General features: G+C 41.6%; 3 protein-coding genes across 4 annotated transcripts; 1 reads left to right on the top strand and 2 right to left on the bottom strand.

The window, feature by feature from the left end:
* Positions 1-867: 867 nt before the first annotated feature.
* Positions 868-16,208, top strand: LOC147494936 (protein tesmin/TSO1-like CXC 2). 2 transcript variants are annotated; one of them, XM_086566080.1, is made up of 7 exons: positions 868-1,240; positions 1,324-1,378; positions 1,673-1,814; positions 1,904-1,992; positions 2,318-2,384; positions 15,262-15,572; positions 15,660-16,208. In XM_086566080.1, the coding sequence occupies exons 1-4, from the start codon at positions 995-997 to the stop codon at positions 1,989-1,991; spliced, it is 531 nt and encodes a 176-aa protein (XP_086422206.1). In that variant the 5' UTR covers positions 868-994; the 3' UTR covers position 1,992; positions 2,318-2,384; positions 15,262-15,572; positions 15,660-16,208. The 2 variants fall into 2 exon arrangements, with proteins under 2 accessions (XP_086422206.1, XP_086422207.1); XM_086566081.1 differs by lacking the exon at positions 15,262-15,572 and having other exon boundaries at positions 869-1,240; positions 15,660-15,679.
* Positions 12,978-14,165, bottom strand: LOC147494937 (uncharacterized). The gene has a single exon (XM_086568282.1). It carries the CDS (start codon positions 14,163-14,165, stop codon positions 12,978-12,980), a length of 1,188 nt encoding a protein of 395 aa, XP_086424408.1.
* Positions 16,209-23,530: 7,322 nt separating the features above from the next.
* On the bottom strand, positions 23,531-24,394 carry LOC147494935 (uncharacterized). The gene is made up of 3 exons (XM_086568281.1): positions 24,199-24,394; positions 23,906-23,976; positions 23,531-23,689 (listed from the first exon to the last, which is right to left on the bottom strand). Exons 1-3 carry the CDS (start codon positions 24,392-24,394, stop codon positions 23,573-23,575), a joined length of 384 nt encoding a protein of 127 aa, XP_086424407.1. The 3' UTR covers positions 23,531-23,572.
* Between the last annotated feature and the right edge of the window lie 2,205 nt (positions 24,395-26,599).

Below are 26,599 nucleotides of genomic sequence, written 5' to 3'. Positions count from 1 at the left end.
GTACACGAAAAAAACACCTTCTGATTGAGATTGAACTGCATCATTAACAGAGTTGAATACCTCACGTTGATTATCGTTCATTCCGTTGTTAAGAATTTTATATTCCTTTCGCAACTCATTCTGCAAAGTAGTCTAATTCTTCAAAGAATCAATCATTATCGTAGAGATCCTTGAAGAAATATTAAATTTCGGAAATCGGGAATGTTTGTGAGAGATAATCCTTTCTCAGCCATAATTTGTTCAATCTCACAGAGAGTCTCATTTCTAATCTGTTCTTCAGTGAGTTGGAGATTCTCATTATTGTTCTTCTTTCTATATCGAAACAAAATATCTTCTCCGAGGTGCTTTTGATGTTTTTCCCAAAGTTTTTCAGGATATGTCACCCCACAAAACAAAATCAATGTGACGAACAATTGTCTCAAAGATTTTGGAACTTGCCAATGACTTGCTTCCTCTATAGCGTCATCCCATTCGCTGTCATCCTCAAGTAATCCATGTGCCTTGATATAAAAATGAAACATTAGAATAATAATGTAACAATATGAATTGCAGTTTAATAGTAAACCATCATAAAAGAGTTGAGGTTTTATGATTAATACGTACTATTTTTTTTTTCAATATCTTTTTCTGATGAAAGGTTTTTTGTATGTTTGATCTAGTGATGACAATAGATAAGCTGATCATTTACGTAGCCCATGGGACCAGATGCCACCACTTTGCCCAAATTCAGTAAGAATAGGACCCAACAGATAATAGAAATAGGATCAAGGCCCAACACTGAGTATACAGCTATAGACTAAGTTTAGGAAGTCATAACTGATCAGAAGAGTGAATGAGGACAGTGAGAGAAAAGAGTGACTTGATAACAAACTTTGTTTCATAATGAAAAATTGAAATAAAAATAAAAATCATGCTAAATGGTATTAAAAGCTATGTGCCCTTGTTGGTAAATTGTGTTTCCTACTAACAATAGTAATACACACCTAAAAAAACAATGAAAGAATTACGTATGTACAATTACCACAACAAGAAATGGAGCAATATAATATCATTGCATCTGACATTTTCACTCACTCTTATGACACTATTAATGGTTCTCTTTGGTCTCGAATCGATGTTCTTCTGTGAAATAATTATGTTTTTCGTTAAGACCTTTATTTCCAACACACCTGCTATGCATAAAAGAGGATGCAACTGCAAGAAATCAATTTGTCTGAAGAAGTACTGTGAATGCTACCAGGTGTTGTCCCGTGACTCCTAATTGTTTTCTGGTGGTATGCTCTAATTATTATCTCATTCTCACTTGTTGTCTTGTCTTTAAAGGGTGGAGTTGGATGCTCCGTCAACTGCAGATGCGAGGGCTGTAAGAATGCATTTGGTATGAAAGATGGCGAGTAGGTCTTTGCTTGTTGACTTTAAGCTTTTTATAATTGCTTATTGCACGAAATTATCTAATCAAAACTTAATTTTAAAGGTTACTTCATGAGATCAACCACTTTTTGTTACTCATTAGTCATTATAGGTGAGATATATTGGGGACTTAGGACAATTGTGCTTCTTTAGCTTCAATTGTAGCTCTATTCCTAACTGGTTTCTTCTTGTTATCCTTCGCGCTTATTTCTGTTAGACGGCTTACCTAAACCATTTAACCATATTTCCTTTGAAAACACAGGATCCACGCCAGAAAGGGAAGAAACAAAAGCTTCTGAAAAGAATGGTTTGCTTAGCAATTTACCGACTAAGGATCTAAGGAAGGATCAAGATCAATGCCCAGATCCTAATTTGTCTTTAACGTTTTCTTTCCAAATTTGCAGGTTGACATTTAAAATTCTAATGAATGTTGGTTTGACATAATATTTTCTTATATCAAAGTTTTTATTGTTGAATTGTATTTTGATTTCAGAACATCAGTTCAACATCCTTTTTCCTCTTTTATCAAGCCGGTGCATTCTTGTCCACCACCAAGTTTTAACCGAAGTGATCCTTGTTGAGGTATTAAATTTTTATATGACTGACCTCAGGTACTTCATATGCAAAATTAAAGGGTAAGAATGTGTTATGTAGACCTTTGTAGCATCAGAATGTGTGTGGTTCAGGGATAATGGCTTTGGTTTTTTTAGAATTATCCCAAGTTCGACTCCTGCAATGGTAATTTTGCATACCAAAAATTTGAAAGGTACTTGAGTGGAGGCCCTTTTACTGGTTTATACTGTGGGGGCCCTAGGATGCTGCGTAGGTAGACTACCCATCAGAGTCGCCCCTGGTATCTCTTATTTAGTATGTCTCTCTAACATTTTGAATGTTTCTTGTTTGCTAGTCATTTGGTTTTTGAGAAATCACAGGAAATATGTGATGTGGCTTATGCAGACTACTTCCTTGTTGAGGTATCATTCTATAATCTGTCATGTATTGTTTTTTCTATATGATGCTACATGCTTTTATGTGTGGTTATCAATTTATAAATACAGTGTTTATCAATTCATAAATAGAGAGGTTTGCATCTATTCTATAAAATTAGTTTTCCCTATCAGTCAAAATTGTGAAATAAATATGTTTTTTGGTCTGCATGCATCACTTTTAATTTCATAATAATATATAACAATGTTTGTAAATAGTACATATGAATCAGTTTGAACTTCTAAAAGTATATGTGACAGATTTTAGGCGAGAAAATAATATACAAAAAAAAGTTAATATGAAATATGTAATGAAATATACCTGACATGCTTCTCTGAAAGTTGGATAAACTTTTCCATTAACAGTTTTAATATCTTCATAAGACAAAGGACCTTTGACGATATTCAGCAACAGCCGCAAATAAAATCTCTCTCCTGAAGTAGGATGTGTATAGTAGACACGTCCAATTTTCTTCTCATTTTTTCTTGGCTTCCACTTTCTTTCCTTTTTATCCCATATGAATTTAGTAGGAAAATCGACATACGTAAGACCCCTAGCTAATTCTGGATACTCAACATTTGCTTTAAACCACTCTGTGAACTTGGTTTTTAATGAAGATTTCCTCTTTACTACATCTCTTGCATCATCTCTCTCACTATAATAAACCAAATGCTCACCTTCAAGATGGAATGGTAACCTTTCAACGCTTGGTCTTCTGTATTGAATATCAAATTTCAATAGTGTTACAACCTACACTCTCAAGAGGCCGTTCACTACCCCTCCCTCACTATTCTCTCTCTCAGCTTTCTTTTTCTCTCTCCTTCCCTAGGTCCCTCCCCCTCCTTAGGTTAATGAATCCGCCTCCTTTTTTTCTCACCCACTATTCCCCTTTATACCTTTCTTTCCATACATCCTGGCCTTCCACCTGTCCCTCCATCTCGCGGTCCTATTAGCTCCATGTGTAGGGTTTCCGTATCATGACGCCATCTTCATCATCGATCTCGGTGGATCACGGACTTCGGCTTCTGTTGCCGCCCAACCCACTACTCCTTTTCGGTTGATTCATCACGGCCACTACTGGATGCCCCCCTCGAGTCCGCGATGGTATGTCGGTCGGGGAGTCGAGAGTCCTCTACATTAATCTTTTCCCGTACCGCTTCCATCTTCCTTTCATTTGGATTCACGAAGTTCCCATGTGACTACGGTGGCCCCCTCAATTCTTGTGCATCCACGCGTCCCTTCATTGGTGGTTCCTTTTGGTGTCCCCTCGATTTCAGCTCCCCTCAAATTACCTTTTTACCCTCTCTTTTTTAAAAAAGCCGCTTTCGATTTTTTCTTCTCTCACTTTGCCTTTCTCTTGCCTTTCGGTTTCTTTCAACTTCCCCTACCTTTTCTCTTAGTTTCAACACCGATTGCTCTTTGTGATCGTCGTTTCTCCGGTTTTCTCGATGGGAATTCTTACTCCGGTTTGCTTTTCTTCTAACTTCGGGTTGGTTCTCTCTCTCTCTAGCCCCTTTACTTGCTATATTGTGCATTTCTTCTTGATTCTTGGCGTAGAAGTGCATTTCATTTTCCCTTCCTTCTCCGCTTTGTTGTAATCGTGTGTCTTCCACTCCGACCACGATGTCGGCCCACGAGATCCGCCACCTCTTCCTCTTCCGGTCCGTAGCCGTTGCCTCCCCCTCTCCCCAACCGTGACCGAGGTCCCTTCAACTTCGGACAAGCTTTTGCCCTCTCGCCGCCTCAGCCCGGCCGTAGACCTAACCTTGAAGGCATTAAAAGCGGCTTATGGAATACCGGCCGACGCCATCCTAGAGCATGTGTGCGACCTAACTTCACTTCCCCACCTAGTTCCCTACTACGGGCGGGGTGCCTTCGGGCCCGCGGTAGGCCAAATAGTTGCCGACCTGCGATTGCCCCTCACCGCCTCGGCGTCGAGGGTGTGCAATCACTTTAACATCCCCTTGCCAAGGCATTGGCAACACGGAGGGTCATGTATGCCGCGAACCACTACAACCGTTCGAAGTTCCCAAGATAGCGGTTCGCGACATGACCGCTCATTTCTTCATCAAAAGAGCACCAAGGAGGTCGGTGTTGGCTACCATTCATACGTGTCCGGCCCTAGAAAGCGCCACTTTATTCTCCGTATCACTTCCTCGACAAATCGTGGCACCACTACCCTCTTTTATGTCTCGGGCAACTTCCTCTCCGCAGAGATCTTCCCTCCGAATGAACCTTACACACTTGGCTTTTCGTCCCTAGTGGTGAGTCTCTCTTTATCTTCACCCATCAGATGCATATATTTTGTTTTCTCAACTGACTTGTCGGCTCTCTTTTTCAGGTTGGCACCCCGACTCAAAGTCGCGCCCTTACGACAACATTTCCTCCACCACCTTTCAAAAGCTCGCGACACGGGACTGCTTTCGCCAGCGTGATACTTGGGATTGACCCTGCCACCGCCACCCCGCTATTGGCCGATCCTGAACTGCGATCCATAGGGAAATACTACGCCCCCTTTTTCCGTCCCCCTCCTCCCAAGGAAAGAAAACCACGTAACAATCCACCCACCCGCGGAAAACGCCGTTACCCGCGAAACCACCCCTCCGCCCCAAGTCGGCTCATAAGAACCGCTTCTCCGCCAAGAGCCCTACTCCCTATCGATCCCGACCACTGGGAAGACCAATACTCATCCCTCTCATTCTCCTTCCACCGCCCCCAAGACTTCGGATATGGGTGCCACAAACGCAAGCTCTTTTGACGGCGACTTCGGATGACGATGTCGTCCCATTCATGACCCCCCTGGCTGCCGCTGCTCCCCTCCTCCTCCCTCCCGCCTCCAAGCGTTCACGGCCCGGCTCTGAGAGGGTCCCCTCGCTACCAATGCACCTCAGCCCACCCGCTTCCTCAGCGATGCCGTCTCTGAAGGAGGGCGGCCGCTTGTGACCGGAGAAGGGGTCGCGCGGTTCAGTTCCCCATACGCCCCACCTTCAAACCGTGAACCGCCACCTAACCATCAACGACTCGCCTTGGAAAATCCGGCGGTGGCTTCCTCCCTATTCTTTGGGTCCCATCTCCCCAAAGACATGGCATATCTTTGAAGGTGGCAACCGAATCTCATCGGACCTCATTCTATTGGCGGGGAGAAGGTAACCTTCTCTTTTCATTCTAGTGTCTCCCCTCCCCTTTCTTTAAGTATTCTAACTTCTATTCTCTTCCACGGATGAGTTTGGACATCTTCTTCATGATCCGCGGCCTATTTCCGATTGCGGCGGATCGATGAACCGGATGAGGGAGGTCGCCACCGGTGGAAAAAGATAAGTCCGCCACGGACATGGACAAACCGAGGCCCGGGATGAGCTTTAAGGTTGCGGCCGCCCACCTTGCATACATGGACAACGTTAATGACGGCGAGTAATCGGTAGCGAGACCCTCCAAGCGACGAGACGCGCTGCTCACGGATGCCCTCTCCCGGAAGCATCGAGGAGGGAGGTGTCGGCTCTTCGACTTCAACACGAAAGCTGATATGGACGAAGCCGGGATGACTTTCGGGCCCGGGCGAAAAGAGGGTGGCCAAGAAGGTCAAGGAGGAATTTGCCATTTCGCCACCAAAAGGGTCGTCTTCTTCCCCGAAGCCCCCGCCATGCGGCCCATACCCAAGGTTTCGTGCCCTATCCCGGACTCCCCGGCCATGCAAGATGCATTGCGATGGTCTCGATCGCGATAAATAAAGGCGGATGGAATCATATTTGAGGCCGCCGAGTCCGTGATCAAAGAAAGCACTGCAGATGGAAATTAGCTTGTTTTTTTTTTTTGCCCTGGCTAGGCTTCCCTTGACACTATTTTGTAGCACTACTTTGGCTACAATTTTTTCTTTCTTTCCACCCCCTCTTGTTGGGATGTTTATATTATATTATGTTTGATTGTCTGGGGTGTTTCTTCTAATATTCTTACTCATGCATGAACAATAGCAAGACCCTATTAGTGTATTCGACCCCATTGGTGGGGAGTGGTTGATTGGCTTGACCCACGCCCAGACTAGGCCTCCACCACTTTTCTCTAGCTCGGCGGTACTTCGCTTTGGCGTGTGGAAGCCTCTTTGCTTCCGTTAAGCCTTTGTCCCATATAGGTCGGGGCAACTCCACTTTCGCCCGACCCCCATGGAACTTCGTCTTCGCGAGGCACCTAAGCGTGCCTCACTAAAGTTGGACCTCGTCCGGAGGCTCACCCCTCCCTTCCCTTTACTCGAGGGGCAAAGAAAACTCAAGCAACAATATTTAACTCAAAAGTGCTACGGTTTTATATATGTACGGATAGCTCACACTATTCCCCTCTTCCCCATTACATCTACTTTCGTGAAATTTCTTCAAAGAACCTTACATTCCCGGCCTATCCATCATCATTGCCCTCCGCAGGTTTGTAACCGGTAAGTGCTCGTTCCCCACCTCGATCACCACATATGGCCCTTCCGTGTCGGACCCGATTTTCCTTCGCCGGCCTTCTTGGTCTTTGGGTGTCACTTTCGCTAAGCACCTTGTCTCCCACCACAAACTTCCTCACTCTCAATTTCTTGTTGTCTTTGCGCTTTTGCAAGCGGGTGATACTCTTCCAACTTGATGCGAGCTGTGTCTCTCCTCTCTTCCGCTAGATTCATGTCTCTAGCCAGGATGCCCCAGTTTGATCCATCATTTACGGCCGCGGTCCTAGTGGTTGTTGCCACCATTTTCGTCGGTATCACGGCCTCTACTCCATACGCCAACGCAAAAGGGGTCTCCTTGGTTGAGGTCCGCGGGGTCGTCCGATACGCCCAAAGCACCCGATTTAATTCGTCGGCCCAGGCCCCCTTCTTGCCTTCCAGTTTTCTCTTAAGATTGTTGAGTATGGTTTTGTTTGAGGACTCCGCTTGCCCGTTCCCCTCGGGGTTGTAGGGGGCCGAGAACCCCTGTTTGATATGATATGTTTGCAGAAAATTCTTAACCCTTGATCCCGTAAACTAGGTTCCGTTGTCCGTAATGATGGTGTAGGGCACCCCGAACCGGCATATGATGTTTTCCCATAAGAACTTGATCACTTGCACCTCTTTTACCTGCTGCAATGGCACCGCTTCGATCCACTTTGTAAAATAATCCGTCGCGGCTAACAAGAATCTCCTTTTTTGCCGAGCCATGGGGCGCGGTCCCACTATGTCAAGGGCCCACATTGCGAATGGCCACGGGCTAGACACGCCAGGCAACGGCTCATTGGGGCCAATATTAACCGAGAAAACCTCGGCATTTCTCACATTTTCTGGCGAATTCTACGTCTCTCTTTTCATGTGAGGCGAAGTAGCCTTGTGTTAACAACTGCGGTGTACCGTTGTCACGCTGAAGAGTGGCTCCCACGGTCCCCTTCGTTGCAACTCACCGAGCACCTCTTGAGCCGTTCGCCCCAAGCATCTTAACAAAGGTCCATTAAAGTTCCTCCGATACAATTCCCCTCCCATGATGCATTACCTACGTGATGTGCATTTCGACTTTCGTCTTTCTCTTGGGGCGGATCCCTTCACCCCTATCAAAACCGTTTGATTGGCATTATCCATCCCTCGTCACACTCTGCGGTGCTCATCACTCCCCATGCCTCCTCGACACTTTCGCCTATCCAACTTCTTCACGCGGAGGATCCTTTCCTCGGATCCCGACATGGCCGCCCATTCACGCACGCCCGAGGCGTCTGGCGTGGCGATTCTCCCCTCGATTTAAATGTGAAAAGCGGATTCTTGTGAACCTCGGCCTTGACCGCAAGACTCCCAAATATCTCGCCATCACAGGGGCACCTCGGTATGAACCTCCATTCGCTGGCATACTACCAAATTAGAATCGAGTATACAACGAGTTCCTTCACCCCAGGCCCTCGGCCATTCTCATGCGGCAATTACGCCTCATACTAAAGCCGTTGTTGGATGCCGCTGAAACCCGATTTCATTGTCATTTCGAGCTGTTGTTGTTTGGCGTGACCAATACTACCCAATCCATTTGCCGCATCCGTCGCGGACCCATACGCAAACACTCTCCAACCGTTTCGTTCATCCCGTGGGTTCAAGCTATCCGGCTCCTCTTCCCTCTCGATTCCAAAACCATCTCCCCAGTATGCCGGATCTTCTCAGGGAAATTCGCCAAGAACTCCGCCACCGCTGAGCCTTCTCATTTGTTCTCACGATCTTTGGATGTCATACTGAACTTAGCATCCGCGGCCCATTTCGGCATTCTTTCCCAACTTCTCGGCAAAGCTCAGCCCGGTGCCGCAAGTTAAGTGACCACGATCGCTGCGTGGGCTTCAAAGTAGGGTTTCAACTTGAGTGAAAAGATCAAAGCGGCGTACTTCTCCACCCGTACCGCATTCGGTCTCTGCGTCAACAACGTCTTACTCACGGAAGTATCACGGGCCTTTCAATCTTCTCCACTACTTTCGAGCGAGGACCCGGTGATTTGCATAATCGAGACCCTAGGTACAAATCTGGATAGCGGCATATCCTCTAAATACCCTTTGAGATCTGGAATGCCGCTTTCACACTCCGTAGATCCATCGAAATCGTGGTGTTTCTCAGCCGATCAAATACCGGCCTACACTTTGCTTGTCGGATGATTTTGATATGAACTTTGTTGAGGCAGCGACCCTTCGACTAACATTTGCACCTCCCTTCATTGTCTTAGGTGATGGCATCTCCACCAATGCTCTTATCCGCTCGGGTTGGCCTCTATACCTCATTGTGTCACAATATACCCCGAAATTTTCCGTGGTGACTCAAAGCGTGCACTTCGGGGTTGAGTTTCAAATTAATGGCGCTTGTAGTATCGAAATGTCTCCTCCAACCCTTCCAAGTGCTCTGTTCGGACATGCTCTTCTCTACCATATCATCAATGTATATCTCAATGCCGCTTTCGGATCTTGCCCTCAAACATCTTCTCCCCAAATGGCTAGAAGGTGGCCCCGCATTTTTAATCCAAATGGCATTACGGTATAGCGGTATGTGCCCCCCTCTCCTTCTGAAGGCCGTTTTTCTGATCGGGCCCATACATCGCCACTGGTTGTACCCATGGATGCATCCATAAACAAGAAGAAGCTAAACCCCCGTCCCGTCTACCAACTCATCGATTTCGCGGCATTGGATAACCGTCGCCCGGACATTACGAATTCACGCCCAGGTGAAATCCGCGCACATCCGTACCTTTCCATTTTTCTTTGGAACCGCGACCACGTTGGACAACCGGTCGTGAACTCCACCTCCCTTATTATCCCGCACCGCTTTAGCCTCGCCACCTCTTCCGGATTCCTTCCGCATATTTTGGGCCTCATGCTTCTCATTTTCGTCTCGGGCCGCATCCTCCCTCATTAATGCGGTGATGACGATGACCGCGCAAACTCGGGTTAACCGGTAACATCCTCTATTCCCCACGCAAAGGCGTCTCGTTTCTCTGGCGGTGAACCAATTTATCCTCCATTCTCTGTAAGACTTCGACCCTATCGATGTGAACTTCTCCTCCTCGCCCTCTCCCAAGTTTACTATCTCTATCTCATCTAAAGTCTTGGGATCCTCCTCGACCTCCCTCCCACCCACGCGGCCCCGCTTTGTAATTGCTATGCCGGCCTTTTCTAGAAGCCCGTCGACTCTCCTCTTACGGTCCGCGGGCCATCCTCTTGATTGTATTTTGATGGTGTTCTTGGATGCCACGATCTCCGCGGACCTCATATATTCCCGTTGGGTGGGGAATCGGATAACTTGATAATAAGTTGGCGCACCGCCCCTCATCTCATGTATCCATCTCCTTCCAAGATTGCGTTGTATTGAATTGGAGTCGACCCACTATGAACCTTGAGAATACATTACGGGCCCGTTATTACCGGCGTGAAGTTCTCCCATAGGCTCATCACTCCCATTGAATCCGGTATAAATTTGTCGCGGAGGCTAAAGTTGCCGGGTTGATCCCATCTCCTCAAGAGCTCCTGAATAGCGGATCAGCGGTATTTACCGCCGTCTATCGATTACCACTTTTGACCACATAATTGCCCATCGCCTTTGTAATGACCAGCAGCGTCCTCGTGTAGGCGTATCCACGCCGGAGGTGCGCTTTGAGAGCGTGATTTTCTCCTCCCGCTCACCGATTACGCTTTCGGTATCTCGTCGCCATGGGTTACCGTTGACTGGCTTGGATACTCGCCGTCCTTCTCACCCATATCTCGGTGGGCATTGTGACTCGGTGACTTCCCGGTGAAGATAACATTTATGGTCCCCAATATCCGATCTACTTGGCGGGCCGGGCTCGGTTTGGGTTTTCCCCCACGAATTCCCTCAGCATCCCCTTCTCTACTAACCTCTGAACTAACCATTTCAAGGCATAACAATCATTGGTCTCGTGATTGCGCACTTGGTGATATTCACAGTAGGGCTTGTTTGGCATTTCATTTGGAGCGGTTCGCGACCGCTTCATATCCTCGCACATTCTTAATCGGCGGTAGTATCTCACTCAATGGTTTCACCAACGGGACGTGCTCCACTTCGCGGTATGGCTTCCGCTCCCTTTGCTCTCTCCGAGCCATCTCCCTTCCTCTTTCTGGCCTCGAGGACCTCCTCGGCTATTTCCCTCGGCCTTTCTGCGTTCACTCCCTTTTTCTACCGCCCGATCTTTGTCTTGGCTCCTTTCTTGACTCATACGCATGGTGTCTTCATATCTTATATACTTTCTACCCTTGGATATAACTTCGTGCGATTAATGGCTATCTCGTTTCTTTGCCGCGGTGGTGAGCTGCGGTTCAGTCGCGACCCCCTTTTCGAATGCTATTACGCCCGATCCTCTCATCGGATTTTCTACCTTTTTAGGGTCTGCGCAGGCGACCGGTACTCTCTAACCGATTCAGCGGACCTTTGTCGGCGTTGAATAGGACGCGATATCCACCACCCTCTTTTTCGATGTATAAAGTGATCAACAAAGCGCTGCTCTAACTCTTGGAAATTGGTTATGCTCTTGAAGGCAACCGGTAGTACCGGTCGGAAGCTCAGCCCTTAAATCGGCCGGGAACATCATGCACCCATGATCCATCGATACCTCGCGCCTCTTGCCAAAGGGCATCTATTATCTGAAATGGTGGATGTGATCCCGGGTCCCCGTTCCATCATTATCTCTCGAATCTCGAATTTTGGTTAAAAGCGTTTTGGTACCTCGAAGTCCATATCGCATCGCAAGTGGGTTGCGGTTCAGCCCACCACCACTGGCGGCGGCGCCTGTTTGGACCGCAATCCGATGAAGGTTAAGCCACTTTCGGTCCTTTGTTGATCATTTGTTGCACTTGCTTTCGGCCGTTAACACGGTCACCGGATTATCCACTGAGGTTGGTCCTTGTTCCCCGCCGTCCTCCCCCTTTTCATTTCTGTTTCTTCCCCTGTTTCTTCCTCGGTCCCCTCCTCCACCCTTTCCTTCTCTCTTCTCGGCTCCTCATTTTCCTCCCTCGACCTTTCAATCTCTTCCCGTATAAGCCGCGTCTCCTCTTACGCTCTTCCTCTCCTCGTCCTTCTCCTTCTTCTACCTGCGCCGGGCATCCGTTGCGGAACCCTTATCTTTCGTGGCCTCGGCCGCCTTCTTTGGTGCCATTTCTACTTCCCCACGAGGCGGTTGCCAAATGTTACAACCTACACTCTCTCAAGAGGCCGTTCACTACCCCTCCCTCCTATTCTCTCTCGGCTTTCTTTTTCTCTCTCCTTCCCTAGGTCCCTTCCCCTCCTTAGGTTAATGAATCCGCCTCCTTTTTTTCTCACCCACTATTCCCCTTTATACCTTTCTTTCCATACATCCTGGCCTTCCACCTGTCCCTCCATCTCGCGGTCCTATTAGCTCCATGTGTAGGGTTTTCGGTACCATGCCACGCCATCTTTGTCATCGATCGGTGGATCGCGGACTTCAAGCTTCTGTTGCCGCCCAACCCACTACTCCTCTTCACTTGATTCATACGGCCACTACAAATAGTCTCCAAACCGCTTCAGAAGCAGATAAGAATCGGCAGTCTAAGAAATTTGCAACTTCATCGACGTCCTTTACTATTTGATGATTACTATCTTTAATGCGTAACCATGTTTTCAACAATAATGGCGGTAATCCTGTCCCTTCCCTTGTTAATGTATTTGAAAAGGTATTTGATTGATCTTCCCTTGTTGCGGTGTTCCACATTAATATGAGCTTGGTACTTAACTATCAAATCAACATTGTGTGGAACAACCCATCTGATTATCAACTTCTATATTCTTCTTCATTCCCTTTCGATTGTTATTCGCCTCTGAACTGTGGAAGTCATTGTCGTCAATAGTTGTTTCTTCACTAGACGGTCTTGGATAGAACTTAGTACACTTTTTCTCATTCATGCAAGGGGAATCTAAGTTTTCTATTCCACATGGCCCATGTATCATGAATTATAGAACTGAATCATAGGCAATTTTGTCACCAATTGGTTCAGGTAACTCTGCTGATATGAGCTTGTTGATTAGTGAAGTAGTAGGCTTTGAAGCGTTGTCCAGAAAAAGTAAAATGTGAGCATGTGGTAAACCTCTTTTTTGGAATTCAGTAGTGTATAATGTTGCAAAATTTCTGCCCAAGCTCATATATGTTACCTGCCCAAGCCTTCCCAAATTTCTTGCGCTTTTGTAAATCAGTCATCAGTTCATGCAATTTCATCTCAAAAACTCTTATAACAATATCGGGAAAGTCTTCTGGTTTATAACAAGGAGCTATCATGTCAATACATCTTTGGATTTCTGGCCATTTAGGGTTGCATGTAAAAGTAATGAAGAGATCTGGGGAACCTATGTGTTTGCATATTGCAATGGCATCTTCATAGTTCTGTACCATGTGCCGTGGACCACCTGTAAAAGATGAAGGAAGAACTAACTGTTTGCCTACAGTACCAGGCCTCGTGTCACCAATAACAACTGCATCTACTAATCCTTGATACAATTTTACCCGAATCGTTTGTTGATTATTTCGAACCCAATCCATTCTATTTTGTTCAACAGCTGTATAAGCATCTACACAAAGTTGCTGTCTCAATTTTTTCCCATGAACTATAGTCTGGCCTTCATTGCATCCGAGTTGTAATCTAAAAGCATAGTATTCTCTCATACTAATATTTTTTCTTTTTCCAACTACTGCATTGTTTCTATATGGAATGTCAAGTTTGTATCCATCTTCAGCATGGGGGAACAAAAGTGGATACTGCATTGCCATGAAACTTGGAAGCAATTCGTTGATTCTCTTCAAGCCAAATCCTTTCTTGTCCACAATAACATCTCTGTGCTCGTTAAAACCATCACCATTGCCAACGATTAGACCAGCTATCTCCTTTGATGATGGCAAATTATAAAGTCTTCCATCTTTTTGTCTTCTATTAATCAATTGTATGCTGACGTCGGCCACATCACATTCTTTAAATATATCCCTTGCCATTCTATAAGTCTTGGTGAGTTCGTTGGTAACATTCAACATATTTATCAATCCTTGAACAATGCTAGAATCTAAAGCATATTTTGGATTCCTCTTAACAATTTTCTTACTAAGAGAGTTCAACCTGTGGGTGACTTCATTTTCAGTATCATGTATGTACAACTGTGCAAACCTTGGATGTACTCCTTCAGCTAGAAGCAATGTTCCAATTTTGTGGTGATTTTGCCCTTTTATTTTATAAACAAAGGGTGCCTTTCCATCATTAACTGAGCTCTGAACTTGTCCACCAGTAGATGTGAACGCGAACATTGAGTTATAAATCTTTGATGTTTTCCATGTAATTTAACGATTTTGACTCTCCATTGCAATCAAAAGATTCTTCAAAAATGCGGAGTATCTTTTAGAAGAGGCAATTGAACCTTTCCATTCGACAACATATGTAGAATTTAGGATTAATAGGTTTTTGCTCCTATCATTCCTTTCTTCGTAGTACGGACAATAGCTCAACGGTGAGAACATATGGATGTTGGACATCCAAAATCCAAAGGCTCAAAACAACTTCTGCAAGGCAAAAGTTAATTAAAATTAAAAATTTAATTATAATAAGAATATAAAACATTCTTTGTAAGAAAATTACTTTTATGTGAGACATCTATTCCCGTTAAATGGAAAACCCGGTTTCATTGTCCACTTCAATGTCGGAATCTGATCCACTCATTTGTGATAGGTAATCATCATCACTTTCATCATCAATGTAATTATCGTTTCCAATGCTCTTCAAATTCAGCATCTCTTTTCGTTTAGCTCTATTTATTTTAGCTTCTTCTTTACTTGTTCCGGGCATAGATATTGTTTAAAAAATAATAATATGTCATTTAATAAAGTATTTGATGCTATAAGAACAATAAATTGAATACATAAGAATAAAATATTTACCAAAATGTTCCATTCTACTAAGACGATTAGATTTATAACTTCTTTTTTGTGTTTTCCTCCCCTGTTTTCTTTTGGCTGGGGTAGACTTTGTAATTGTTGTTCTTCTAACTGATACTTAATGCTGACCTGCAATTTAAGAGTAATATTAGTATGATGAATATATAAAGTACTTGTCAGAATCGTTGTAAGTTAAGCCATACTTTTTTGTGAAGGAACAATGTCACCAGAAGTTTCTTCCATATTATTAGGCTTGGTCTTCTTTGGAGAAATTTGAATCTCTACTTGAATTTCATCCGAATCTTTCTCTGCGTTAATGAGTGCTTTTCTTTTCAACTTAGCACGCATGTTGCAAAACTAAGTAACTATGTTTCTTTTCTGAAACATTACCGTGTTGATTTAGCTCAGCTTTCAAATTGTTAATCATCACTCTATTTGGACTTCCATTGAATTGATCAAATACTTGATGTAGTTTTCCAAGTTGGATTGTTGTTGGTGTCCATCGCTTTTTGCTGGATAAATTCTCGTCAACCGAAATCATTTATAATAGAATACTGCTGGAAGCCTGGAAAGAAAAGGAGTCAGTTAACTCAGAAGCACCCAAATGTGTTGTGTTGGACCAAATTTGAGTTGAACACTATAAAATTCGATGTTAATTGGAGGTGGATAAATCTAGAATTGGTGGACTGGGGCATATTAGTGATGGTGGTGGTCAGAGTGGTGAAGCAATAGAATCAACAAAACAGCAAAATCGCAACTTGTGGAGAGTTTTTTCAATACTGAGTGAAGCCAATTTGCTCAATCTTTATATAATACTTGACACATATTACTTTATAAGCAACTGACTTGTGTTTATTCTGATGTACTCAGCTGTTTGCACATATTGCTTCGATTAAATCTTTGAAGTCCCTAGTCCACTTTTGCGAGAGTTCGATGGCGACCAATTACCCATCCACATCTGCAGGAGAGTATGTCGAGATAGAACTTGCAGTGACCAATTTGAAAGGGAAAGCGGAAGTAAAGGCTTTTCCTTTGCCATGCATGAGGTCGAAGCATGAGAAAACATTTTGATTAAGTGTGTTTATATTTCTTATGTACCAAAAAATATGTACTAACAATAAAAAAATACTAACCTTAAAAAAATACTAATCTTCAGTGGAAGGAATTTGGAGTCCTTTCAAGGATGGTGTACCAGGGAAAAACCTTTAGTCTAGGAAAAAAAAATGAACCTTCAGTGGAAGGAAGTAGAAGGAATTCGTAAACCTTTCAATGATGGTGTGTGCTTCGTGAATATTGATGTGTTTTCTTAGGATTTCTTTCTGTATATTGACGTATGCTTTCAATAGGTTTTTGTTGAATGCTTCGTGAATATTGATGTCTTTATATATATTTTAATATGACAGCAGTTGTATAGCATAAGAATTTTGTCGTTGATCCATTAACTAATCCGTATCCATATCTATTAACTAATCCATATCCATATCCAATAACTAATACATATCAATTAACTAATCTATTAAGAGTTGGGCGGTTAGTGTTTTAATGTAATATGCTGAAAATATGGGTATAAGCAAATTTAAACAGGTATAAGCAACTCGAAGCAATATGCTAACAGTTTAGCACTATAAGCTTTGCCTATATTGTCGAACTTGTTCACGGGATACCCTAATGGCAACTATAGACGATTGTATTACACGTATATTTTATGAATTGCTACTTGCATTTTCTGTATGTTCCTTCGGTGTTTCTGTTGTGCTAGGACATTATACATTCGTTGCGTTATTGTTAGTTTCTCACCACGTTCTCATGGCTGGATTATGAAAAAAAGGATTCTTTGTGATCTATCACTTGCATTAGGTACATATAAGTTGCAAGAAAGTATTAATAATTTGTGATTTTGTGAATGATTCGAGCGAACAAAACATTTCATAATCAAGGGAATAGACCATTGAGATGTTGGAGTAAACCATGATAATTCCTACTATCAGTAAATCTGACTGGCAAGCACAGAGGGTTTTTTTCTCAGTTAATATCTGAAATACTGACTTCTCTGATGATCCTGATTGCAACAGCTCATCTGATCATATCAATAATAAATCGGCAATAGTTCTCCTATATGAAACAACAACTAATATGTTTAATTGTAGAAACATGTTTGAAAACCTTGTACAAAAAATATGAGAAATGTCCACAGGAGTAAAATTTTATACCAATAGCCAACCACATCCATTAACTAAACTATTGACATTACCATTACATATTAATGACAACAGAATTCTTTCCTAACCATAAATATTTTGCTCAAAGTTCATACTGTCAATTCTAAGTTGGTTCACTGCAGTGACAAACTGTTGATGGAGCTCAACTGACCACACTACACGTGGTATCTTAGACGTAGAAAGGTCATCATTTTCCAATTCTCCTTCATCTTCTTCTTCTTTAGCATCTTTCCTCTTCTTCTGAATTTTTCAGCTACAATCGGTTCCTTCATTAGCAGATGAAGCATATTCAACATCATCACCAGCTCATTTATGCCGATCAGTTTCCTCCATGCTAGCTGATTGTTCAGGATCTCTACTTCCACTCCACCTTTTTCTAACGACATGCTGCCATACATTTTTCAACTCTTCCAGTCTTGCACACTAATCAAATAATCATAGGCTCCATGCTTAACTCCTCTCATTACCGCACTTGTCCTCCCGTCAGTCGACATCACTGCAAAAAGAAAGTTTGAATTCGTCTATAAAGTGCAAGAGCTGACATCTTTAATAGGAAATGGTACTCACTGATAACAGGAAGGTCCATTTCCAGTCTAATGTGTTAAAGGAGTTTGAATCCGTCACTATTTTCTTATGTATATGAAACTTCACACTCCTTTCACAACCAAGGAACAACCTGGGTGTCCTTCCTTTTGAAGAATGATCAGATTTCGTGATCACAATAATGGAACCAGTTTCCTTCCCTATTTGCCCAGCCCATCTGATAAGTTCTTCACGACTCTCAAAGACTTACAATTCAAACAAAAAACATATAATTTTAACAAATCATAAAGAGAAAAACTAAAACTTATAAGAAGGAAAAGTACCCTGTCTATTATGAAATGTTCTGTCAGATCAACATTCATAAATTCATTCTCAAAATTCCACTTTTAAAAGCGAGATGTATACAAATATGTACAAAGAGATGTCTATACATCTTGTAGGTCTAACATATTTTCAAAAGAGCTAAAGATGATTTTGCATGAGGTGAGGCAACATTGAGTTTTAGACACTGTCAGTTGTTGAGTTTCACGCATTCTCACAACATTAAACACGTAGAAAAAGAAGTTATTGATTGATGAAGCAAGTTTCATTTCCTATGCTATCAAACACAGGATCAACAATCTTCTTCTACAAAAAGAAACTGGAGCATGGGGAGAAGATTGGAAGTTTCGTCAAATGGTCCAACTTTCTAGTAAGTCACAACCATCAATCTTGATGCAAGTAAATTTTAACTAGGTCTACGTACAGCTCTAAATGGAGTAGTTTACCTTAGCCTGGTGATAGCCTTCAATTATGTGTCTGTATTGCTGGCAAGTATCAGGAGACTCAACCATAGACAGCACCCAGGAAATAGCTTCGTCAATAGCCATGTCTACTTTTTGTTTCCTGAAAATCCCGGTGATGTCCTCGTAAACCCACTCCTCTACGACACCATCGCAATATGACCTTATCTAGAACACCAACATCCCATATAATTACCTTGTACTTTTTCCTAACCTGATAACCGCGCACATGAGACTGTAGAAACAGAGATGAATCTCAATGAGATGAAGAAGTACACAATCATCTTGGTCAATACCAAAACTTATCTTACAGTAGAAAGTTATAGGGCTGAGACATCAGCAGCATGTTGGAGTCGGACAGCATTGATCTCTTTCTACCATTCTTATTAAATTCCCTCTTTTGTGCTTCCTCTACTCCTGCCAATTCCAAATCATCAGCCAAGAATTTCTCAACAATAAATAAACTAATAACCATAACTCAACATATATATCCTATATCGGCTTAAAGATAAATAAACTTAATGGAAGCTAAGATCATCTCTAGGTGGTGGTAGCATACTCTTCATATTTGAAGAATGCTACCACAGAAACTGGTCACAAATTTCGACCAACTCTAGGTGGTCGCAAATTTCGACCGCAAAATTCATTGTAGACTCCACCTGCTTGGCGATTACCATTGTCGACGACAAATGATCTTCGGGCGCCCGCTAATAATAATGTCGCTTGCTATGCTTAATAAAATGTCGCGCGACAGTCGGACTTTGTCATTTCACAACTTTTTTTTCAACTTACTCTAGTTCTAGTTCTAGTAAAAAAATGAATTATGACGACGAATACGTCTATAATAACCAAACACGATAGAGTGGTGACGGTGAGGAAGAAGAAAACAGTGGTAATAGTGCATACGTTTGGAACAATCCCATTGGTGATCTAGATGATGAACCAAACACTGAGGCTGACGATCCATTGCTGTTTCAGTATCAGCAAGTCAACTTTGAATTTCCTGTTGATGCTATTGATTTCAACCATCTTAGGCCGGTGTCATTGAGGTTTCATGATAGGCATGTCTCAAGAGTTGTTCTTGAACAACAGGTATGTATTTTAATTTCATATATTAGTCGTAGTAGTAGTTAATTTTAGTTGTTATAAATACGTACATTTTTATTTTTATTTTTATTTTTTTAATTTTAGTTTCATTTTGCGTACATCAGAAATATGTTATGTATCCGGTTCGGTGCACTCCACGTGCGCTTAAGACATGGTGGGATGATATTAAGAAAGTCGGTGCACTTGACCATGTTAGAGATGCAATTTTAGCGACTCCCTTTGGCCATCTAGTTGACATACCTTATAGTAAGACTGACATTCAGGGAGTTATTGCTGGTTTAGTTGAGAGATGGTGGGAGTACACATACTTTTCACTTCCCTTAGGGAGAGTTGGGCTTCACTCCACTAGATTTTACCATGATTTCTGGTTTGAGTATAGGATTAGGTAATCCGTTGAGATGTAGCACTGAATTCCAGAGTTGTGCCCAAATGATGAGTTTTTTCCTTTGTCTGACCGAGGAGTCATATGATAGTGCTGGTGTTAGGATTTCTGGTATCAAGGCTGCATACATTACACCATTGCATACTGATTCAGGATTGCAGTTTTTGATAAATTATTTGTCACTTGATTCTGATGATGGTCAAGCACATGTTGATGAGTATGTAAGAGCTTTCTGTATGTATTTGATGTGTGTCTTCTTTTTTTCTTCTGGCCATTCCACGATTAACTTGGGGTATCTAGCCAACTTTGAGCACTTGCATGAGTTAGGCAGTATTGATTTTGGTGGAGCCATATACTATCATTTGTTGCGTTGTTTAGATAGGGCTTCTCGGCAGACTGGTGTTGTTAGTAGTCCCCAAATGGGAGGGTTTGTCATTCTCTTAGAGGTATGATTTTATGAGTATTTCCGTGCTGCAAATCCAATCCTCACAGAGTATACCGATGAGAGGCCTAGGCTCAGGGCTTGGCATGGACCTCGTAGAGCTCATCTGACCAGTGAGATCAGGCATAACATAACTTCTGTCCGAACCCAGATCGAGCTTAGCACATATGCTTCTATTGTTTGGAGGCCTTGGAGGACATCTATGCACATCGGCGCGAATGACTGTAGATACGCATTGATGATTTCTCATAGGAGGATGGTATTCACTTGTGGGAGTGATATGGAGTGGTATTTAGGGGATAGATGTTACGCATACTCACACCATGCTTTGGTATCCCCCGATCCGCTACCCATGTATATCGAGGCTAAGGACACGACCTTAGAGCAAGTCATCGAGAGAAACGTGCATTAGACTTGGCTACAGGCTTCTGACCTAGTTACATTGCAGACTTATGAGCAGTACTATCGTTATTGGTTTAGGGTATCTATTGGTCATTTGCTCCCGTGGATCATCTGAGCAACATTCATACGGTTAGCAATTTGGGTGTCGGGCGGAATTCAGTTGGCCACTATCACAACCGACATTTCAAAGATGGACCAGTACACACATTTGTTCCGCCGGATCCCCTCACCGAGTGGCCTTGGGTTTTCGGTTTGAGTGATCCAAGTGGGCGGACGATTTACCGACCCATTTCTTCTATTGATGACACTTTCGCGTCGATACGGTTAGAGCTGAACTTGGACATCTACCTGGTAATTATTTTTTGGTTTTGGTTTATTTTATTTTTGTTTATTATAAAAATGTCATAAATTATTAATGGATAATTATTTCGGGATGAGCTATGCATGAGATATGAGACATGCATTCGCGTGTAAATGATGGCTTGGCTCCTCGATTCGCTTCTGATGTTTGAGAGAGAGACTTCTTTCCCGTGCTCATGTGGATTATGACGATTTGCAACGCCAGGTTGATGAGTTACAGGCTCAGATTGATCGCACAAGGGTGAGTTCATCACAGCATGGCCAGTCGGAGAGTTCAACACAAGGGCAGTCGAGGAGGAGTTCACGGCAGAGGAGGCATATGTAGGAAGTGAGGACTTGATGATTTATAATATTATTTGGTGTATGACGATTATTATTATGTTGTGTGATTTAGGATTGTTCATTTGATCATTTTGATAAGTTCTAATTTACTTCCTTTGATTTAGCAAATGAATTGTAATTTTTATTAATAGAATGACAACTAATACATGATTGCAAATACATAAAATAAAAATAAAAAAATAAAAGACAACTATTACATACTACTAGAGTTACTCTAGTTATCAAGCCAGTCATCATTTTCTTCATCATTAGCTTCTTCGTCGTTGGAAGCTTCATTTGTACTACTTGATCCAGCCCTCTTTTCATATTTAGCTACAATTGCATCTTGTTTTAGCTCTAAAACCTTTCAAGAAGCGAGGATTGACTTTTTGTCGAAAGTGACATTGCCAACAACCTAGTCTCATTTTCCTCCTCTCTAACACGGAGTTTTTCTTGCTTCAAAAAGAACTTTTTTTGTGTCTTCTCTTGCTTCAATTTCATCATAGTTTGAAATTGCTCATTTAGAATCTCTTCTTTATTTCTTCGACTTACTTTAAAAGCTTCAAGAAAGTCATCCATATTTTTAGCAGTGGATGCAACATTACCCTCGACAGTAGAAGCAACTTTCTTGTTCTTCTCAATATCTTTGCTCTGCTTCCTATTGACTGACCTCTCCAAAAAACCTTCGGTACTGTTAGGATCGTATTCCGAGTACAGTGAAGGTGAAGGGGTAGAGTAAGGCGTTGAAAGGGGTTGGGGTTGAGGGTGAAGAATCAAAACCTTCAACATCTCCGGATCTTGCTTTCTTCTTTGGTCTTGGAGCAAGCGTTTTGTTACGTAATTGAGTTCTTTGCCACTTTGGCGTATTTTTTACTAGATTATAACAATCTTGTCATATCCATGGTTTCCCAGTAGTAGCCGCATAAGTTGTTGCCACGTCTGAAAGCTACGTTTATTAAAAAAAAAAATCAATATCAAGTAGTATATAAAACGAAGTATAAATTAAACAAAGTATAAACGAATCTTATAATGTCTTCACGTCCCCACCCGCTTGGAGGTTTTTCTTCAAGCTTTCTTAGTAAAGCATGATATTTGTTGAAGAACGGTAAAATAATCGACCAACATTGTTAGACTCCTTTCCACTTACGGTTGCGGTCAAAACCTTGAATTGGATTCATCCTAGCCATAATTCGTTCCCAATAAACTTGTCCCGATTGATCATTACCTATTATAGGATCTTCTCAAATCTCAATCCACGCTTTAGTAAGAGCAATATTTTCTTCATTTGTCCAACTTTGACCCCTTCCTTATTTTGGTTGTGACATTGAGAGTGTTGTATGTGAAAATGAAGAAGGAGATGAGTGTAGATATATGGATGTAGAAATCCGGCCATTTTTTGCCCGTTTTTTTCCCGTTGGAGCACGCGCTATTAGAGTGGCGCGCGACAGTGCAACTGGCGCGCGTGGTGCTGGTCAAAGTCAAAAAAATTGTGGGGCGACATTTGCAATGGCACGCGACATTACCAATGTCGCACCGCATCCGCATCCAAATTGCCAAATTTGCGAACAAGAATGCGAACAAACAGGTGATGCGACCACTTAGAGATGGTATTTCGGGAAATTCCGACGCATTCCTTCAAATTTGAAGGATGCGACCATAAATACGTCCACCTAGAGATGCTCTAAGTCGCCCATAATCTTGATATTTAAACCTAAAAATTGAAAAATAATATAGTATAAAGATAAAAACTAACAATGGTTTTAGATCCAGCATCGTCGTCCCACAAATTGAGAGTGAATTCGCACCAATACCACTTGGAAAAACTACAACCATTTTACAAAAAAAAGAATGTTCTAATTAGTTACTTCAAGGCAAATATAAGACAATGCCACAGGGAAAGAATTAGAAGAAAAATCTTATAACCTCACAATTTGAAATTCTAACTAACGACATTTGAAAGGGAAAATTGTTTTCATTAGGAGCCACAATCTATGCAAGCTAGGAAGCTGACCTGATCAGAAGTGGCATAAAACCTATAATGAACCTCTTTGTGTGACAATGCTTTCAACACAGTGAAAAAGGATTGGACCTGCCATGACAAATCAAACCTACTAAATTAGTATTTGGCTTTACCTTAAAGTCCTACATGGGTCTTCAAAACAAAATAAATAATTGTACCTTTTGAACAACTGACGTAAGTTTGAAAGTGAGGTACAACCCTGTGGTTAGTGATGAAAAAGGCTTATATATTCTTTGTTTAAGAAGAACCGATACCAGACAAGAGTTGGAAAAAATGCACGATACAGAAGCACCATATATTCAACTAATGTTAGCATTTGACCCTGCAAAATTCGAAAGGAAGAACTGTGAGATCCATGAAACTTTACATGTCATTTTAATTTCACCAAGCATTACAAAAATATTTCTGGTGGGTAAATCGAGAAACACTCGACAATCATGCTGGTGAATACCAAAACTTATCTTGCAATGACTTGTCTCCCATTCATTTGTTTAAATTTTAACTTGGTCTACGTACAGCTGTAAATGGCATAGTTTACCTTAGGCTGGCGATAGCCTTCAAGTATGCGTCTGTATTGCTGGCAAGCATCAGGAGACTCAACCATATTGACTTTTAAAAAAGAAAATATCATAAATTAGTATACAAAAGAAACAACACTTACATTGCATCTGAAAAATGAACAGTGATATATACAACTCATATTGGCATATTCTTCCTAATAAACAATAGTTGTGCCTATCCAAAAGAATCTTGGATAGGGAAGGGGGGAATTTACTTCCTCTTTCAATTCTTTACTGATCTATAGAGTAACTTCAAAAAAAATAAACTTACCTGTATCTAATATGTAAAGATCATTGTAATAAACTTCATTTGAATTATCTGGAGATTTTCTGCAGCCACCAAATATAAATAGGTCTTTCCCAATAAGTGCAGCGCTATGTCCTTCTCGTGCATCTGGTCCCTCACTACCCAAACTTGGAGATATCCATGTATTTGAAGCTAAAATCATGCCATGAACTGTTAGCATCTATTGCTTGCACTAGAGTTGATTAGCAAAAGAGAACATAATTTGGAAAGCAAATATCATATAAAAGAAAAAGATAATCAACAAAGAGTACTCCTATCTTGTAATTGGCAAGGAAGTTCAAAGCAAAATCAATCATTTTCTTGATTAATAGCTCAATCAGTTCAGAGTTTTATATATATATATATATATATATATACATTTTGTTCTAATTCTTAGGTGGCAGGCCCTCTGCTGCAGTATTAAGTTGTTCTTTTTTTCTACTTATAACAATAAAGTGAAAGATTTTCGTTAGAAAATGAAGAAGTAGGTCGAGAAAAGAAGTAATGAAGGATTTACAGGTACAAACTGTATTCCAAGCATACAACTATATATGTGCATATATGATATTCACGCATATATGCATGTATATATTTGTAAAGGATATAATTTAAATTGCACCGAATGTAACACAGCGGAAGAGTTAATGCGAGATAGAGCTTAGTGTCTACTTTTTGTTTCCTGGAAATCATGGTGATGTCCTCATCTTCGTTTTCTTCAATGTGTTCTGACTCTGGACAGTATCCTCGTAAACCCACTACTCTACGACGCCATCACAATACAACCTTATCTAGAACACGAACAACCCATATAATTACCTTGTACTTTTTCCTAACCTGATAACCGCGCACATCAGCCTGCAGAAACAGAGATAGATCTCAATGAGACGAAGAAGTACACAATCATGCTGGTCAATAGAAAAACTTATCTTGCAATGACTTGTCTCCCTTTCATTTGTTTATTTATTGTTTTATTTATTTATTTTTTTCTATCCAGGAAAAAGAAAAATGAACCGTATATGACACATATCTTGGTTAAGTCGGAAATACCTCATCAGCTTACTTGTTTCTATTTTCACATGATGCATCAGTCTTCCTTCGTGCGGGTCGACTACTTCAAAAGTTTTTCATTCACAACCATGGTGCTGAATCTGTTGTAACAAAGTGATGCATTTAGTCGAGCATCAATCAATTGAATTAAGTGTCACCGCTAGCTAATAGCATAGGCGCTTATTGAAAAAAAAAACTTGGTATGAGTAGAATTATATCTGAAGAATATATGAGTAGAATGACCAAGACAATTTATCATATTCTCTTGGGAAGTAGGAGTGGATGCTGCATCAGGAACAAATTGTAAAATTCAATCTTGTAATGCGCGACAATAATCTCTTTTATCCCAAAATTAGGAGTGGATACTGCATCAGGAACAAATTATAAAATTCCAAGTAGGACTGGATACTGCGACTTTAGATTGGAATTATAATATCGAAGCAGATTCTCTTTAATCAAAAGTTTGCAATTGTACAAATCTTCTTGCATTGATGGGAGAAAAAAGGGGTTTTTGAGAACAACCCGGTAAAAGGAGCATCAAATAACTATTCTCACTTTGATATACGATTGACATTAATTAATATATGGCGATTTAGGTTGGGTGGTAGAGAAGAGAGAGTGGGAGAGAGAGATCTGTTCGTATGAGAGTCGTGGGTTTTGTTGGGTTTCCATTTTGAGTTTGAGTTGGAGCAGTTTTTCTATCGGCAAGTTTTACTCCGGATTTATCGTAATTAGTCTGGACACGTGGACACTCTAGCTATGCTTCCTCAATTGAGGAGGGGAGAGCTATAATATATATATAGACTAACAAGGACATGCCATACTGCTTAATGCTTATGGTGTTTTAGTGGTAAGCGTCTTTTTTTTCTCATCGTGATGGTGTATTATTATATCTGGGGGAGAGAACTCCATAGTCTATACTCTATAGTTCTTTCAAGAGCACTCTACAATATATATGAACTCTAGGAAATGTAATTCAAACTCTTTGTTTTATTCTTAATCGAATTATATACAACATGTTGGACAAAATCTTAAATATTTCAAATGGTGGTCAGTGGATGATATTTTTATGATAATGAAGGTAGGAAAAGGAAAATCGTCAGCTATGCAGGAATTCTCCCCCAAGTCCCCAACTAGGCAAATGCAGTTGGTTTTGTAATCATGGAGCGAAGGACAATACTATACTGCAACTAGACTTCCAGACATGTGCTTAACAAGCAAAGATTAGTAAAAACTATTGCCTTCACAAACTAACACTTTTTTCAGTAAAAGAAAAAATGTGAGGTCATCATTGGTGCAAAACTTAAATCGAACTTCGCTGCTGCTGGGTTGCTAACAA

Source organism: Coptis chinensis, chromosome 6 (assembly GCF_015680905.1).
Source record: "Coptis chinensis isolate HL-2020 chromosome 6, ASM1568090v1, whole genome shotgun sequence".
In the NCBI taxonomy this organism is placed as follows: Eukaryota; Viridiplantae; Streptophyta; class Magnoliopsida; order Ranunculales; family Ranunculaceae; genus Coptis; species Coptis chinensis.
Note: the sequence above shows the minus strand (reverse complement) of the source record. Positions and strands in the feature narration are given on the sequence as shown.